A 16,800-nucleotide genomic window follows, 5' to 3' on the forward strand; every position below is an offset into this window, starting at 1 on the left:
TTCTTTCTTATTTCAGCAACATGACAGATTTACAAGGAGAAATGAATCAGAATTGCTTTTTTTTTTTTTTTTTTTTCCAGAATTCTGCTTCTTTTCTTCCAGCAGAAATAAGGTGGTATATTGACTCTGTAATTTCAGTCATCTAAAACCTAACACTAAGTTAGAAATTAGGAAACTACAGCCCAGTCTTTCAGTAAAGAATTATTAGTATTTAATTTAAGTGTGCCAAGTTTTTTTTTCTATATGCCCCAATGATGATATGGAAAGTCTACTTTTTCAATTAAGTATTCAGGCAAGTCAGGTGTTCTGCATTTCTGTTGCTATGGCTTAACAGTTTACATTGATGTTGATGTTTGTGAGAATGCTTAGCACTCTGTGTAGTTTTGGAAAAAGCCTGGAAGGACATAGCTTAATATTTCTCTTCTGCTTTTTCAGGACGAATGCAGAATTTTATATTTCTGTATTTTGACACAGTTACTGTATAGGAAAACCTCTCTTTTCTGTCTCATAGTCACCTGAAATATAGCAGGAAAACCAGTAACCTGTAATAGTAAGGTTAAAATAGTAAGAGGGCAATCTGAGACACAGGCTATCAGGCAGGCTTCAGGATTAAGAACCATTTCACATAGTTTTATTCTGCTATAAAGTAAATGTCAATAAATGAGTGACCTTGACTCTTTAAAGGTATTTAGGAGAAATAGAAACTTCTGACCTATTTTAAATGTCTGCATTAGCGCAACGTGATATGAAATGTGTGGTTTCTCCACTGTAGAATAAAAGGGTATTCTTTTGAGACCTCAGTAATGCCACTTCCCTTTCAATATCCTTTTCCATATCTGTTTAATATGGATATATTATCCCTTACCCCCCCCCCCCTTTTTTCCTTTTTTTTTTTTTTTTTTTTTTTTAAATCTCCTGCATATATAGATTGCAGGTTTTTTGTTTGTTTGTTGATGCATTTTTTTTCTGTGCTTAAAACAGTGTCTCTTTGTAAAATAAACAATGGAAATTAAGGACAATCCTTTTCGCTGTAAGGTTAAAGTAATTTTGAACATCATAAATCTCTATTGTTGATGGCACAGAAGAATTACACAGTCCTTTGTTTCTTTTTTTTTTTTTTTTTTCTTCAAATATCTTTTCCATATTATGAAGATGCCTCACAATCTGACTTCAAAATGGAAGATATCAAAGGAAAAATCACAGAATCATAAAATATCCTGAGTTGGAACGGTTCCACAAAGATCATCAAGTCCAACTCCTGGTTCCACATAGAGTGCCACCCCCCACCTCGCCTGCCCTGCCTGTCCCTTCTGAAGAGCCTGTGACCATCCATCTCCACACACCAGTCACAGGTCTCTTACCACCAGGTTTTGCTTATGTCAATGGTGTCGCAGCTCTGGGACCAGGCCAAGGCTTCTAGTGCCTCTTGTTTGTTTCTCATGCTGTGTGTGTTTGTGTAGAAACATTTCAGATGTGCTTCATTGAACCCAGCCCCTCATGGGACTGAAGGGTCTCGCTAGCATGCAGTCCCTCAATTTTTTACATGCAGTCCTATAGCTTATCACTGGCAGGCCTGTTTTTGTCCCTTTCCCCCTTTGAATCTAGTTTAAAGACCTATCAATCAGCCCTGCTAACTCTTGGGCAAAAATCCTTTTTACCCTCAAGAAAGGTGCTTCCCATCAGGAGCCAGTAGGCCTGGTTTCATGTAGAACTTCCTTTGATCAAGAAACCCAAAATTACGTTGGTGGCACCAGTCTCATAGCCACGTATTGATCTGCTGGGTCTGTCTGTTCCTTTCACTATTGATCCCCACTACTGGAAGGAGGAAGAAAAATACCACCTGTACACCTGTTGGTCTCGTCTGAGTCCCTGATGCTCGTTAGCCTGCCCACCTCCTCCTGAAGCTCTGCCACCAGGAGAAGCAGTTCTTCAGCATGGGCATACCTCCCATGTTCTTGCTGCAGCTGTCTTGGCTCTCTTGGCTGCCTTGATGGACCTTGGTGTAGGGAACCCCTATACACCACCATTCCCTGCTCCACTGCAGAACACATCTGCCCTGGAGCCTATCACAGAATTGTAGGGGTTGAAAGGGACTTCAAGAGATCATCGGGTCCAACCCCCCTGCCAAAGCAGGTTCCCTATTGCTCAGGGTAAGAGAAAAAAATGCATAAAAGAACAGCTTCTATCTTTAAAAAGAGCAGTAGGTATACCCAGAAGTATACAAATGTCAAACGCTGTGTTCCTGTGCTGAATATATTTAAATATGTGGTTATAATTATGACTCTGAAGTGATGCCTTTAGTTAGTACAATGCTCAGTTGGAATCTTGTTCTCCTAGACAAGACCTTTATTCAATATCCATCATTCAAAGAAGATTTAAGTAAAGCAGATTTGTCTGTCATCTTCTCTCTTTTATAAGAGGGAATGAAAAGATACTTTTCTAAGTTGTTCCACAAAAGCAAGCTAATTAAAGGGTAGAGGTACCTATGGTAGTTTTACCTAAGTAGAATTATGCAATTCAAAGGAATTCTTTTGGTTTTGTTTTTCAGAGGTGGAAAAACCACCTTTGACAAAGTGATTTTTCAGTCTGTGATCTTAAAGTCTAGTGTCTGGGCTGGGAGCACAATTTGTGTTTTCTAGTGAAGCTGCACTGTTTTCTACAAAACAGTTTTCAGGAGACAAGAAAGAGACAAGAAACAATATGAACATGTCTTTACAGCCTCACGTGCAGGCACTCTGCCTGGACAGGGAAGCTTTGGATGATGTGTCTCCAGAGTACTCCCTTCCTTCAACATAAAATAAAATAAAATAAAATAAACATTGGCCTATTGAATCTAATAAAAAAAAAAAAATAATAATTATATGATACTTAACTCAGTTGGAACTACTAAGCAAAAAAAGTAAGTCTTTCACCCTCTCATTGTGGCTGCTAGCCTGATATTTATACTTTCCTGGCAATTCCCTGATGCTGAGGAAGCATGAGTTCAACATGCTGCATGAACTTTCTGTCCCATAACAGTTAGATAGTGATGCAACATCCAATATCACAACTCTGCTAAGATTGTCAAACAGAACAAGTGGTTTTAAACCTATCCTCAGAGGGGATTTCTGGTTTTGCAAGAGCAAGGCATCCCTCTTGAGTCCCAGCTGGTGCCTAAGACATGTTTTCACAAAGAGACCTTCATTTAGCATTTGTACTATAAAGATTTTTGTGTATGTGTCTCCATTGAGAGGATGTATGCTTAGACAGTCCTTCAGGGATTTGCAATCTGTGCCAAATACCTAAAAGATGTAATTGCACACTTCAGGCATCCAAGCCTTTTTGTGTATGTGACCTCTAAGTCATGGCCAGGCTGGATGGGACTTTGAGCTGCCTGAGCTGGTAAGAGGCATCCCTGCCCATAGCGATGGGTTGGAATTAGATGATCTGTAAGGTCCCTTCCAACCAAAAGCATTCTATGATTTTGTGAGTCTTAGACTAACGACCCTTTTTAAAGAAATATTATCTGAAGAGGAAAAGCTAAGGTCATTGTTCAAATATGCACAGCATATTTCTGAAGAGCTTGGGAAAGAAACACATCCTAGATTCCAGCCACCAGCTTTTACATTGTATTCCCTGCCTTTTTATTGAAAATGAAATAACTTATTAGCTGCTTGCCAGAAGAAGGCCAGCTGATAAGCTAAACATATGAAAAGAAATCCAACATACCCAAAAGAAAACTATGTGCTTGGGAGATTTTCAGCTCTCACTTAAAAGGAGAACTGATAAGAGAATGATGGGGGTGGTGTGACCTCCTCAAACCTGTAAGTTCCTGAAGTTTTTAATTATGCAGCTGTACAATTCCTCCTATTGGTTTTCCACCAGTTTTAAAACTCATAATCTGTGTCTCTGCTCCCCGAGTGTTTATTCTTTAAATTTATTATTTTATTTTTTATTTGTGGGTGAATAAGCACGGGATATGGTCCATAAAAAACTGCTTCCTCACGTTGCCAAGTAATTGAAGAGGGAAGTTGGTTTGTTTTCTGTGGAGGACAGGAAGGATCAAAGTGCTTTTATGAAAGAATAATGGGTTAGAATTTAACTGTGCATATTTAAAGCAAAAACAGCTACCAGAAGTGAATGCTACAAAGGCGAATGAAACGTGCAAGTAACTGACCTTAAGAAATATAGTGTGAAAGAACTCCTTTTGCTTTCCCCTTCTAACTTGTAACTCTTCTGTCTAATCAGAGACCAGTTATGTTCTTAAATGTATCTTTATGCATAGTCCCAGCAAAATCATTGCCTTTGGCATTTGTGTGCATAGTTTGTGGTGGTGTGATCTACCTGAACTTTGTTGAGGAGTAAGAGCAACATCTTCCATATCACAGGAAATAACAAGGAGAAATGGTTGAATCTACCAAGAGTTCTATCTTTACTTTAGGTCATCCACCTGATTTCAGTATTGTTTTATGTCTTTACATATAAAATCCAGACATGTGATGATGTTTTCCATCTTTATTATGTCTTTGATACAAAATAATAACTCTATTAGCATAATTGAATTGTAATTGAATGCTCTTATGTTCCTTTCTCTTGTAATCTCTTCTGCATAGAATATCTGGGATTACTTTCGGTTTATTTAAAAATAACAAAATACCAGTATTCATTACATACATACACATATACAAATTTAACATATGATTTCTCATTAATGACTACAAGCATTATTAGGCTTATGCAAGAAACAATAGCAATTGACTGTACAGCCATAGCTTCTTTCTTGGGAAGCTTTTCTATATGGGGCCCGTCCTCTCAGTGACTGCTGCTTTTTGTCAACTTCCCTGTTGCAGGGCCTAGGGAAATGTGTGATGTGCAGTGGAGAAACTGAATTCAACACAATGCTGCCATTTAGAGGCATTTTGTACCCTAGGGTACACTTTCTCATATTTGCAAACTTCACAGCAACTAGAGCTGTAAACTGAAGCCCTTATCCAGTGTGACTGACATTGGCAGACCATGCTTCCTTCTGTACCTTCCTTTGGCAATAAAAGAGCACTAAGACACCTACTATAGCTAATAGGTAGGTAATGTCCACACACACACACACAGAAAGAGAAACAGAGACACATATAAGAGCCTAAAGGTAAGGCCATATTCCCTAAGGCCAAAGTATATCATATATCAAAGGCTAGATTTTGCCTTCAGTACCTTTAGAAATGAGAACTGAGACTGAGATTCTCCTGAGTATACACATAGTTTTTATAAAAAAGCCCAAGACTCAGTCAGAAATGTGACAGAACAATTGTTGAAAAAAATGCTTTTTTTTTTTGCTTTTTTTTTTTTTTTTTTTTTTCCCCTGTATATAAAGATCCTAAGGAAAAAAGGTTGGGCCAAATTTCTTGCTGATCCTTTATTGTTGCAGCTTTCTCATTGGTTTGGCTCACATGCTCCTTTCTTGAGGATTTGGAAGACCTCAATGCAGCCCACGCCTCATGGGAATGTTTAGCTACAAAGCTGGTAGCTGTGCTCCCCTATGGGCAACCCTATCTCTTCTGTCTAGCCACTGACCTCATAAAAATGCCATGAGGTAAATAACACTGTATTTCTTTAAGAACTGCAAAGATCGTTAAGAACATGGAACTGTGGTGTAAATGCCTGAAGTAACTAGGAAAATAAAACTAACATTCACATTTTTAAGGAAAAGGTACAGCATTGAAGAGGCTTTCAGGGTAGGGCATAACTGCTTTATCTGAGCGTTCCCTAGGCTCCCAGCCTTAGATGCTATCGTGCTGGGGAAACTTGGTGTGCTAGCTCTAAGGAACAGCACGGAGCATAGAGTGGAGTGGAGACACCACGGCTAGGCTCTGTAATCAGATGGGACCTCGATTGTTCTTGTGCACAAAGCTGCACTTTTTGCCACCCTAAGCCAAAGACCTGTCATGTTTTGACAAATGCTGTACCCTAGCGTACTTTTTGCTCATTATAATATCATTATAATACCAAAACACACCTCCATCCCAAAAGCTACCCGCCTCCAAGGTGCGACCACCCCTCACTGAGCATGCGCTCTGAATTTCTCGGAGCCTATTGCTTTAAACGGAGACGGGAAAACTTTACACCAATCATAACTAAGATATGCTTGACTAGAGCCACTCAAGCTCCACCTAAAAGATAGAAAATAATATAAATTGGCCCAAGAGAAAGGGGATGTTAGGGAAGATACCACCGTCAGGGGAGATACCATCCCGAGGACAACATCCTTAGGACCTCCTGACTCTTGGGATCAGTCGACGGGCTGAGCCTCTCTTCCCCCCCCATTGGGACGCCTTTGGGTGAGATCTGAATACTTGCTTATAAACCTCTATAGAGTCTTTGATCCTTTTAACACGTTTATTTCTAGGCTGCGCACCTGTAACATCTGTAAACACCTGTAACACCTGTAACATCTATAACATCTGTAACACCTGTAACATCTATAACACCTATAACACCTATAACACCTGTAACATCTATAACACCTATAACACCTATAACACCTGTGTATTTTATGCATACTAACTTGCTTTTGCAGACAGTCACTATCGCCGGCAATCCAAAAGAACCTGATTATCTGTTGCTGTAATAAACCATACTTGATTGCATTGTGATAACTCTCATTGAGTGCAACGAGGGTGAGGGTGGTTATCCGTGATAGTTCAGTGTTCTGAATCTAACCAGACCCCCAGGCGGTTAATGCATTTTTGGTGAATGTCCGAACGGACCCCCAGATGGTTAATGCGTTTTTGGTGAATGTCTGAACGGACCCCCAGGCTGTTAATGCGTTTTTGGTGAATGTCTGACTGGACCCCCAGACGGTTAATGTGTTTTTGGTGAATGTCCGACTGGTTCAGTAACCTGAATCTGACCGGGCCCGTAACGGTTAATCAGCTACACCCCTTAACGCGACAGGAACATGAGGAGGGGCTGAGAGATCTAGGACTGTTCAGTGTGGCAAAGAGGATCAGGGGGATCCCAAAAGTGTATATAAATCCCTGATGGGGGGAATGAAGAATACAGAGTAAGACTCTTCTCAGTGGTGTCCAGAGTGAGGTACTCAAACTAAAATACAGGACATGCCATTTAAATGAAAGAAAAATCTTTTTTACTGTGAGGGTGTCATGTTTGAGATTTAAACTGCTGAGGTTTTAAAGAATCACCACCAAAGGTAGTAGTGAAAATGATTTATTGAAGGAAAATATCGTAAAGGTGAAACTTTACAAAGTTTGATGGCGAGGTTCAACTTATTACTTGCTACACAAATGATATAATAATGATTCAAAGTTACTGATACAAGAACTTAATGCCCTGTGGTACAAGTAATGCATGATATTAGTCACTTACCAAAGGTCTGCAGTTGGTTAAGGGGTCTCTCAACCTCGAGGAGTATCCTTGAGAGTCATCCCATCTCAAGGGGATATCACCATGCAGCCAGCTGTTTAGCAAGGAGAGCTCCAAATAAAATTGTTCAGGCTGTTATATTGATGAAGTAGTAGTTTGTAGTCAGATTATGTAAAAAGGAAAGTGTAAGCATATGTCTCTTTTTACACATGACTTTCCTTCATAAATTAGTCTTGGAATAATGTCTTGGTACTCAGGTGTTAATTGTATGGCCTCCAGGTTTATGAACACTAAAGCACACTATGTAATCCAGTTCTGTGTGAGTTTCAGAAAATAATTCGTAATTAGAGAAGTTCATGGCCTAATCAAGGTATAGGCCTTTACTTCCTTCCTTCAGAGTCTGAACCAAATTACTGCTAGTTTGGTCAAAGAGTTGAGTGCATCCATCATAGAGGGTCATCAAATTCGGTAACAGGTTGCTTAGAGAGGTTGTGGAGTCTCTGTTTCTAGAGATACTCAAAATATGACTGGACGTGCCCTGAGCAATGAATTCTGGCTGTCCCTGCTTGGAGAAGGGGTGCTTAGACTACACAACCCCCAGAAGTCCCTGAAAATGATGACCAGGTTAACACTGTCCTTTTTAAATAATTCTTTTCTCATTTTTATAAAACATTAAAACTACAATCTGTGTGGAGGTGTATCTTTCCTTTTACAGTTGAGATTTCACACTGAGTCTGAGAATCAGATTGAAATTCACACCAGTCAGTGGGGTTCTCTAAGAACACAATACTCATGCTATTAACTAAAGCAGGGTCAGAGGGTGAGGTGTAATATGGCTAAACTGTCAGCTACCAAGAGAAGGTGGCCTTGCCCACTCCTCCTGTTTAGAGCAGTCCTTGAATGATTCTTCCTTTCATATGAACCATACGCAAGGAGAGGCACAATTTCCAGATGAAAATTCTTACCAGGACCATGGTACGAGTTAAAGACGTCTGGATGCTCATGGGCCTGATGTTCTAGCCTGTGTTTTAGTGCTGTTTAGTTTATTAAGACAGACCTGAAGACAGTCTGCCTCATTTACATCTGATTTCAAGATAAAGGCCAAAGAAGATGCATTCTCTATAACGTTTCATTTCGTTTTTTTTTTTTTTTTTTTTTTGACTGTTAAATATTAGTAAGACAAAAAAGAATGCAATCAAAAAACAAATAAGCAAAAATGAACAAACAAGTAAAAAAGAAAAAAAAAAAAAAGAAAGAAAACAACCCACAAATAAAAAAGAAAACAACAGCAACAACAACAGAACCCCACAATATTTGTAGATTAGAAAATTTCCTTGCAAAACATCATCGTGAACTGTATTTTCTCTGTTCTGGGTTTATCGTGGAATGTTAGCAGAACCCAGTAGAACTCTATCAAAGTTAATGGATTGGCATCAGTTTAAACCAGATGAGTTCCTTTCTACTTGTATGAATGTGAAATGATCATTACAGAGAGGGTTATAAGCAAAGGGCTTTCATCATAATGGAGAATTTAAAAATAAGGTTTTCTTGGGGTTTAGAATGCTTTGGGGGAAGTTTCTGTTTCTGGTTTGCCGGTCCCACAAATTTTCCTTGTTCATTTCTAGACTATAGGCACTTTTATCAAACACTTACTTTGTACTATATTTATTTATAATTCTTTTACATTTACTGTAATTAAGTCTTTATTGATTTGACATAAACCAACAGCTGCATTTCACTATGGAAGTCAACTGAAAAATACATGCCATCTACTAAGCATGGACAATACACTTGAGACTGCAGATGACATGTATTAAACTCTCATCATTTTTGTATCTCTTCAAGCACAGTATCAATTATATATACATACTTGCAGCTAGAGCTTCTACTTGATAGGCTGCCTATAAAGACTTTGTGATATAATAAACTACAAACAACCTGCTACTCTTAGATCTGTTTTAAATAGGGTTTTGTATTAAGAGAAATCTTTGATGTGGAAATTATTTTTCATTTGAAATTCATCCTCTTAACATGATTGGCTTGGCTTTTGGAAGCAATATTTTTGTACTTTATTTAGCGAATAAATTCACTGGAATTCATAAACAGCAAACTACTTCTAACAGAACTGTTTTATTGACATAGGGGCCTATACATATCAGAGCTGCAGAGGGCTCAGGAACCTGACTGTGCTATCTTTTCCTCCTGGATTTTGAAGGCAGGGCTGAACACAGACCTCTTTAAGAAAGGGAGCAGTACATAATAGGACAGCTGTTATCACAGAATCACAGAATGGTTGAGGTTTGGAGGGACCTCTGGAGGCCATCTTGTCTAATCTCTGCTCCAGAAGAGCCACACAAGCAGGCTGCAGAGGAAGTTTTTGAAGGTCTGCAGGGAGGAAGACTCCACAACCTCTCTGGGCACCAAAACCTCTCTGGACAAATCAAGTTATCAGAGCGACCTTAGAAGGAGTCCTTGTGACACAGGGATTTTATGGCATTCTGTGTATGAGTAGTTCCTCATAAGTGTTTGAGGAAATGGGTAAGAGGAAACACTTTTCACAGGAGCAGGGACAGAAATATTTGGTCCCTGTGGATGGAGTTCCAGAGAGTACTTGTCAAATGACTATTGTATTTATCAAATAAGTCAGGTATTTATTAGATGGCTAGAAGAGTTATCTGGAAGTCTTATGATACATGATGCTTGAAAGATGTGAAACTTCAGCTTTAAACTATATGTTTTAAGGAAAAGATAGTAAGAAATGTTGATGTACCTAACAGAAATAGTGAGCACTGCCTTTGACCCACATCCCTCAGAAAATCTGACACCATAAAATTATTCTTTTTTCTCCTCAAATTCGTGACTCTGTCCGCTGACTAATATGGCCATAGATTAAACCCTGATTAGACTGTAGTTCGATTAATCATGTGTAAACACATTTTTTGGTGTAAATTTTGGACACTATATGGCACATACCTGGGAACATGAACAGCACACAATCATTACATCACTTAACATTTTCCTAAACCCTGACACTCTGCAAAGGTGTGAAACCTCATTCTTTTACTTTGTACAGAATTTTTGATGCTGTGTTTTTGCTTTTAAACTAGTCAAAATTTAATGGAATATATTAATTTTTTCCCCAGTAGTTTATTTGCAAATGCTCCCTTTCTTTTCCAATTACATTCATTCTTTCTAACAGCAAAAGCAGCAACATTTCAGGGCAAGCTAGAGAGGACTCCTGCACAGTGCAACAAAAAGCAAATAACGAGGGAAGTTGCTTTCCTTGTGGAAGGAGATACATTTTTAAACCAAACATCACTTATCACTGTGGAAACAGTGAAAGAAATATTTCCCACTCCTCCATACTCCTCTTGTCTCACCCTCATTCACAAAATGAATCTTATGATTCATGCCCTGTACCTGAATGCTCCTGCTAATTGGTTTCATAGGCATTGCTGATTAAGTTAAATACTTATAAATGTTTATAACACTTTGCATAATATCCAGACATAAAAAAGAGAAAATTAAGGGTGAACTCCTTTCTATAAGTTCAGTTGTTTTACATGTTCCACCTAGTAATAAGAAGACTTAAATGTAGTTACCATAGTAACAGGGCAACATAACTTTTATGAAATGCAACTACTATATTATAATGATGGAGCAATTTTCATGGCCTTTGATTTTTCTTTTTCAGGTTGTTTTTGCACTAAATTTCATGCTGGCAAGATGCAAAGTGGTGTGTGTGTGTGTGTGTGTGTATTAGATAGATTCAGAACACTTAATTCAGACACCCAAAATAGCATCTCCACAATGAAGCTTCCCACTTGAATAGTGTGTATGTCACCAGGGTACCAGGGCTCTCTATATAATCCATGCTCAGCACCTCTCAAGGGTGATGCTTTGCCTCTGTTGCTGAGTTGAGAGCCACCTGCACAGTGGGAAATGCCAATCAGAAGCAAGTGTTTGAGCTCTCACCCCTCTTGAGGACTCATATCCATACATACAAAGATGCATTCATCCCTGCAAACTGCAGGTATTTTGTAGAAAAAACAATGTTAAAAGCTAAGACAGTCCAGGCTCCTTGAAGAGTCAAGAAAGTACTTACAAGTAATTCATTCTGTCTATGCTGAGTCACCCATAGATCTGCTGTTTCTCATCAGTGCTTATACAGAGCTCTTGGGATATCTTGACTCCTAACCTAGGCATTTCAGATAGGTGTCTGGTTGGGACGAGAACTCCAGAGCACATCAGCTTCCCCTGAGAACAGCTGCCTAAATCAGAAAAGATAATCTTTTCAGGTTTGTTTGCTGGTTGGTTATTTTAATCAGAATAATTCTGGGGGAAGCATATCTCCTAGTATGAGCAATAGAGATTGAAGAAGGCAGACTCCATAAATGAGTGGTTTGAGAATTCAGCTAGGAGCAAAAATCCTATATCCTACATCCTTGGAGTATCTCTGGCTATCAGACAAAAGACAAAGGAACAGTCCCAGCTGCAGATCTGCTCCCTTTTATATGTGTGTCCTAAGCAGCAGGTGACATTCAGGTTTGCTGCTGTCTGCTGCCCTTGTAACTTCATAACAATAACATGCCTTGCAGCAGTCTGCAGTGTCAATCAGCTGTTATCTGCCATCCTGAACCTTTTTGGCTTCAGTCCGACAGCTGTCCTAGTGCGGATAAGGAGAGGGGCTGAGAGATTTTCCTTCAGAAAATTTTAGCTTTTTCCACTAAAAGGAGTGAAATGTTGGGACTCTAAACTCCAAGTTGGGTAGAACTTGCACAGTATTTCAGGCTCTGTGTGCAAACCAGAATAATTTAGGGGAGAAGGGGAAGCCCAATGTCTGAATCATGTATGAAATACTAAAATATCAGATAGGGAAAGGAGTATAGCCTGTGGGCAGTGTCTGTCTATTGTACTGTGGGGCCATCTATGCAAGGGCATCCTTCCATGCTCTCCTCCACCTTCAGCTGTGTCTTTAATTGTCACAGGCAAACTAGATAAGAACATAGACTTGTAGAATGGTTTGGGTTGGAAGAGACCTTTAAGATCAGTTAATTCCAACACCCCTGCCATGGGCAGGGACACCTCCTACCAGACCATGTTGCTCAAAGCTCCATCCAACCTGGCCTTAAATACCCCCAGAGATGGGGCATCCACAGTTTCTCTGGGCAACCTGTTCCAGTGCCTCATGCATGTTACTGCAAAACTTCTAAGCCTTGATTCTGTATTTGTTACATAAACCAAAGGAGCTATTGTAGGTCTGTTTGGAAGTGATAGTTTAACTAGTCAAGATTATCAAGTCATATAGCTGGGTGGCCTGAACCAGATCATTAAACCAGCCCTGGAAGAGGACCAGCCTTTTGCAGGGATTTATTTTGCACCGAGGTCATACACACACTGAGATAAGCACAGTCAGGTGGTATTTTGATTTTTTTCTGATTGTCACATATGAAGTTACCTTGCTGAGGACAGAAGAAAAAAGAATGAGAACTGAAAAGAAACAACAAATTTCAAGACACGTCAACAGGTTTAAAGTGTTTATGAAAAGTTTGAAAAAAAAAATAAAAAGATTATTCTGAATTTGTTATAGGTAAGGTATCTTGTAGAGTGTGCATATCTGTATACTAAAATACATATACAAATAAACGTGTAAGTGACATCATCAATCATCACACAGTGACATGTTTATTTTGTCTGTAGTATATTTCTGGTATGGGCTGGAACAATTTTTTTCAATAAGAAGACATGTCCATGAAGAATTGTGTCTAAGTGAATTTACACCTATGTGTGCCAGAGCTTCCCTAATTGACATTATACATGTATATAAACTTATTTATAAAGAACAGTTTATGGTCAAAAAGCCATAAAAATGCTAAACAAAGCAAATAAACTACACTAAACATGAGATTGCTTTTTAAGCCTTATGTTGTATTTGAAAATAAGTGATTTCCTCCTTCTCCATAATATTCTTAGCCTGTCCCTGAGTTAAATATTGTTATTCTGGTATATTTGGGTTCTTGCTTCTGGATCCCTATAAACGTTCCCAGTTCCCAGACTCTGCTCCTTGTAACATCTGGGACACAGAAGCATCACGGGAGTACATAGCTGCTCTTCAACAAGAAGTGTATATGCAGACTGTTAAATAAAAAGAATTACAAACCAGTTATTCTGGACTAATAAGATTACAGAAAACTGCTACATCACACATATAATTATAGACAGTATCTAAGATTATGATTGCTTTCAATATTAAAGTAAAATTACTCTGCATTAATAAGATTCCTTTGGACTTAGCTTCTCTGACAGAGCCTTTGTAAAAATGCAATTCCAAAGAATTTAGATCAGGAGAGACTGCCAGTCAGTAGGGAAGGCAACCAATAAAAAGTCTTTTTCCTTTTTTAATTGTCTGTCCATAGTTAATATACCTAGATGTCCTTTTCATTTCTTAGTATCCTGTTATCACCTACTATGCAACAGTAAGGAAAACACTATTAAAGTTATCCTTTGCCCTCCCTCACACACAAGCACTGAGTGAAATAGTCAGTAAGTATAAAGGTACAAAAGTCAACACATCCAACTAACATCACCAGTACTAAACAGGGGCTAGCTACAAACCTGGAAATTCCTGAGGTACACTTTGGAGCGCCACAACTATATCCTGCATGTAGTAGTACTTCTGCGGAGAATAGTGTGCCTCTCCTGAATGATCCAAGGCATCCAAATGAGCTGCTGATGGCAAGAAGCCACACAGGAAGCTGGATCTAGTTGAAAAGAAGCAAAAATTGGTTTCACGGCAACTACTAAGTCCAATTATTCCCTGCTGCATAAAGAAAGGGATGTAATGAAACGTAGGCAGAATGGGGATGACGATTACTGCAGCACTTCTATTGGTTGTAGAAACAAGGTGCCTGATAAGAGCGCTGGTGGGGAGTGCAAGCTTCCACACGCGTATTTATGCACACATAGCCCGCATGGCAGCATTTGGGCACCACAGAGCTGGAACTCCTGAGCTATTCAGCTCAGTTCATTGCACTGATCAGGACAAGCCTGTGCATTCATTTAACTGTAAACACAGCTCAGCTTTCCTGAAAGGTCATAGTGGAGCCATAATTATCTCATTAAGCAAATTGTTCCACTATCTGATCAAGCTTTGAGTTCAATATTTCCATTATCCTCCTTTAAAATTTAAATAGAAGGGGCAAAATTATTAGCTGGTATCAATCAAGAACATGCTACTGCAGTCAACAAAACTATACAGATTTAAAAATAAATTAGGGCCTGACCTATTAATTGTATTCTTTTTTATATTGTTGCACTCCTTTTTGTGTGTATTTTATTAAAAATCTTTATGATTTGTTCTATCATGCAGAAAAGAAATTAAGGTGATCTATATTCATACTGTGGTTAAATAAAATACATTTTACTAGGATGGGAGAGAAGCATGGTTAGAAGAGGAGAAAACATTTAGGAACAAAGTAAGGATGAGAAAATCTAGATTTATGTTTTGGTTTCTATTATATGCCAGGATACAAGCCTTTGATTTCCAACCCCACTTCATGCCACTCAGGAAGTGGAATGCTACTTGATTCAACTTTGTGACTCAAAACCATCTTTTTTTTTTTTTTTTTTTTTTTTTTCCTCAATCATCAGATAATAAGTTAGAACTTGTTTTAGAGATAAATTAGACTTTCTTTGATTTTGAGGAATGCCAGTGCCTTCAGAGGATTTATGCTGCAGCTGGTGTTCACTGGTTTCCTAGTTTGTTAGGTAGCATGCCAGGAAATGTGGGTACATGGGTACTCATAGGACAGATGATGCCAGCAAAGTGTTCTTGTGAAATTCCCATGTGCTAAATGATTCTCCTGTGACAAGTTATTCTGGATTTAGGGCCAGTTTATCAAATGCATGTGACAGAAGGAACAAGCTACACGAAAGCAAATGCCTCATAATACAATTTGGAAAAAAACAACCAACCAAACAAACAAACAAAAAAAAACACCACAAGGGGCAGCGTTTAAAAACGTGTTCCCCTTGTGTTTTCTCCCATAATAAACAGTAGCAGTATAGATACTGACATCCTACTGAGATTTTAAGACACATCTCCACCACAGTTGGTTTGTGTTCCCATATCACTAGTCATTTGCACAGAGCCAGATTAGCAGTGTTTGTCTCCAACCTTCCTGGCAAAGAGGGGAATTCAACATCTAAACTGCTAGATGAGCATATGATATGGGGTATATTGCTCATAACCATGACTGGGGTGACATCTACTAGGGCCTTCAGGTGATTTACTCTTGCTGTTGGGAATACCTACTTGTATGGATCTGGGCCTTATTATAGGACCTTTACTGAAGATTCGGGCCCAAAGAGCATTATACACAACGCCTAGGAAAATGACTTTATTATCCATTTTATTGTTCTGAAGTGGAGTCAGAGGAAAACAGAGGAATGGTAATGGTTAATCAAACTAAAGGTTCATTCATTCCATTATCATTATTTTCACGAGAGCCAGTAAAAATAATTCAAGACTTAATTATATGTTTAAACACAAGGAGCCTATATCCCTAGGTCATAGACAACCTGCATGGGACTGTCAGACATGACACAGGACCTATTGGAGACCCATTTGATCCAGAAGGAACAGCTAGAAAGCAGCCTATACTCACAGGACCTCTAAGACACCACTAACCTGTGCTTAGATAACTGAATTGCACCCTCCAGAGTTTACAGTTACTTAGCACATCCAGTGAAAGTGTCTGTGATGTGGGAACTGAATCCCTCTCCACATTTTAGTCATTGTTTTGACTGCATCTACACTGGGTATAATGGAAGTGCAGACATGCATGCCAACACTTTCACTTTACTTACTTTGAAAGTCCAGTCCCATTCTGAAAAATATTTATGAAGGAGTTAAAAAAAAAAGTATATATATATGTATACAACCAGGAATATTCTTTACTCACTACACCCCCTCAGTAATTAATATAAATTTAGTCCATGTGTAGATCAGGGTTTTTTCTGAGACAGATGTTGAATCCAAAGATTCTGTTTAATAGGCCTTGAAATACCTTCCTTTTTGGTATTTTGCAATTCTCTTTTAAAAATCCATCTCTATTTTCAGCCTCTTTTTCATTCTGTGGCAATCATTTCTGCAGTTCATTAATTTTAGTTTATTTAACATGTGCTGCCTGTTAATGTCTTTGGGCCCTCCTTGTCTGTGTAAATGAATAAACTTTTCCCTATTTACTTTCCTTCACATGAACATTTCCTGTTCGTAGTTTTCTAAATTTCTCCTTTAAGTGCTTTTTTTCCAGGCTAAGGAATTCTAGTGTATTTAATTTTCCATCTTGGGAAGCAATTATATACCTCCATCCATCTTATTGCCTTCCTCTGTATCTCACATAAACCACAGAGGTAAACAAATAATTTGGTCAAGGTGGATAT

At 38.7% G+C, this 16,800-nt stretch overlaps 1 protein-coding gene across 1 annotated transcript in view; it reads right to left on the reverse strand.

The window, feature by feature from the left end:
• Window positions 1-13,058: 13,058 nt before the first annotated feature.
• Window positions 13,059-16,800, reverse strand: part of LOC311436756 (uncharacterized protein) — a gene marked incomplete at its 5' end in the record, with an annotated part of 83,452 nt that continues 79,710 nt past the window's right edge. The window contains 2 exons of the mRNA XM_084519217.1: window positions 13,059-13,491; window positions 13,972-14,117. Coding sequence (XP_084375343.1) covers window positions 13,469-13,491; window positions 13,972-14,117 — 169 coding nt within the window. The 3' untranslated portion in view covers window positions 13,059-13,468. The remainder of the gene's footprint in view (window positions 13,492-13,971; window positions 14,118-16,800) is intronic.

This window comes from Aythya ferina, assembly GCF_964211825.1.
Source record: "Aythya ferina genome assembly, chromosome: 4".
Classification (NCBI taxonomy): domain Eukaryota; kingdom Metazoa; phylum Chordata; class Aves; order Anseriformes; family Anatidae; genus Aythya; species Aythya ferina.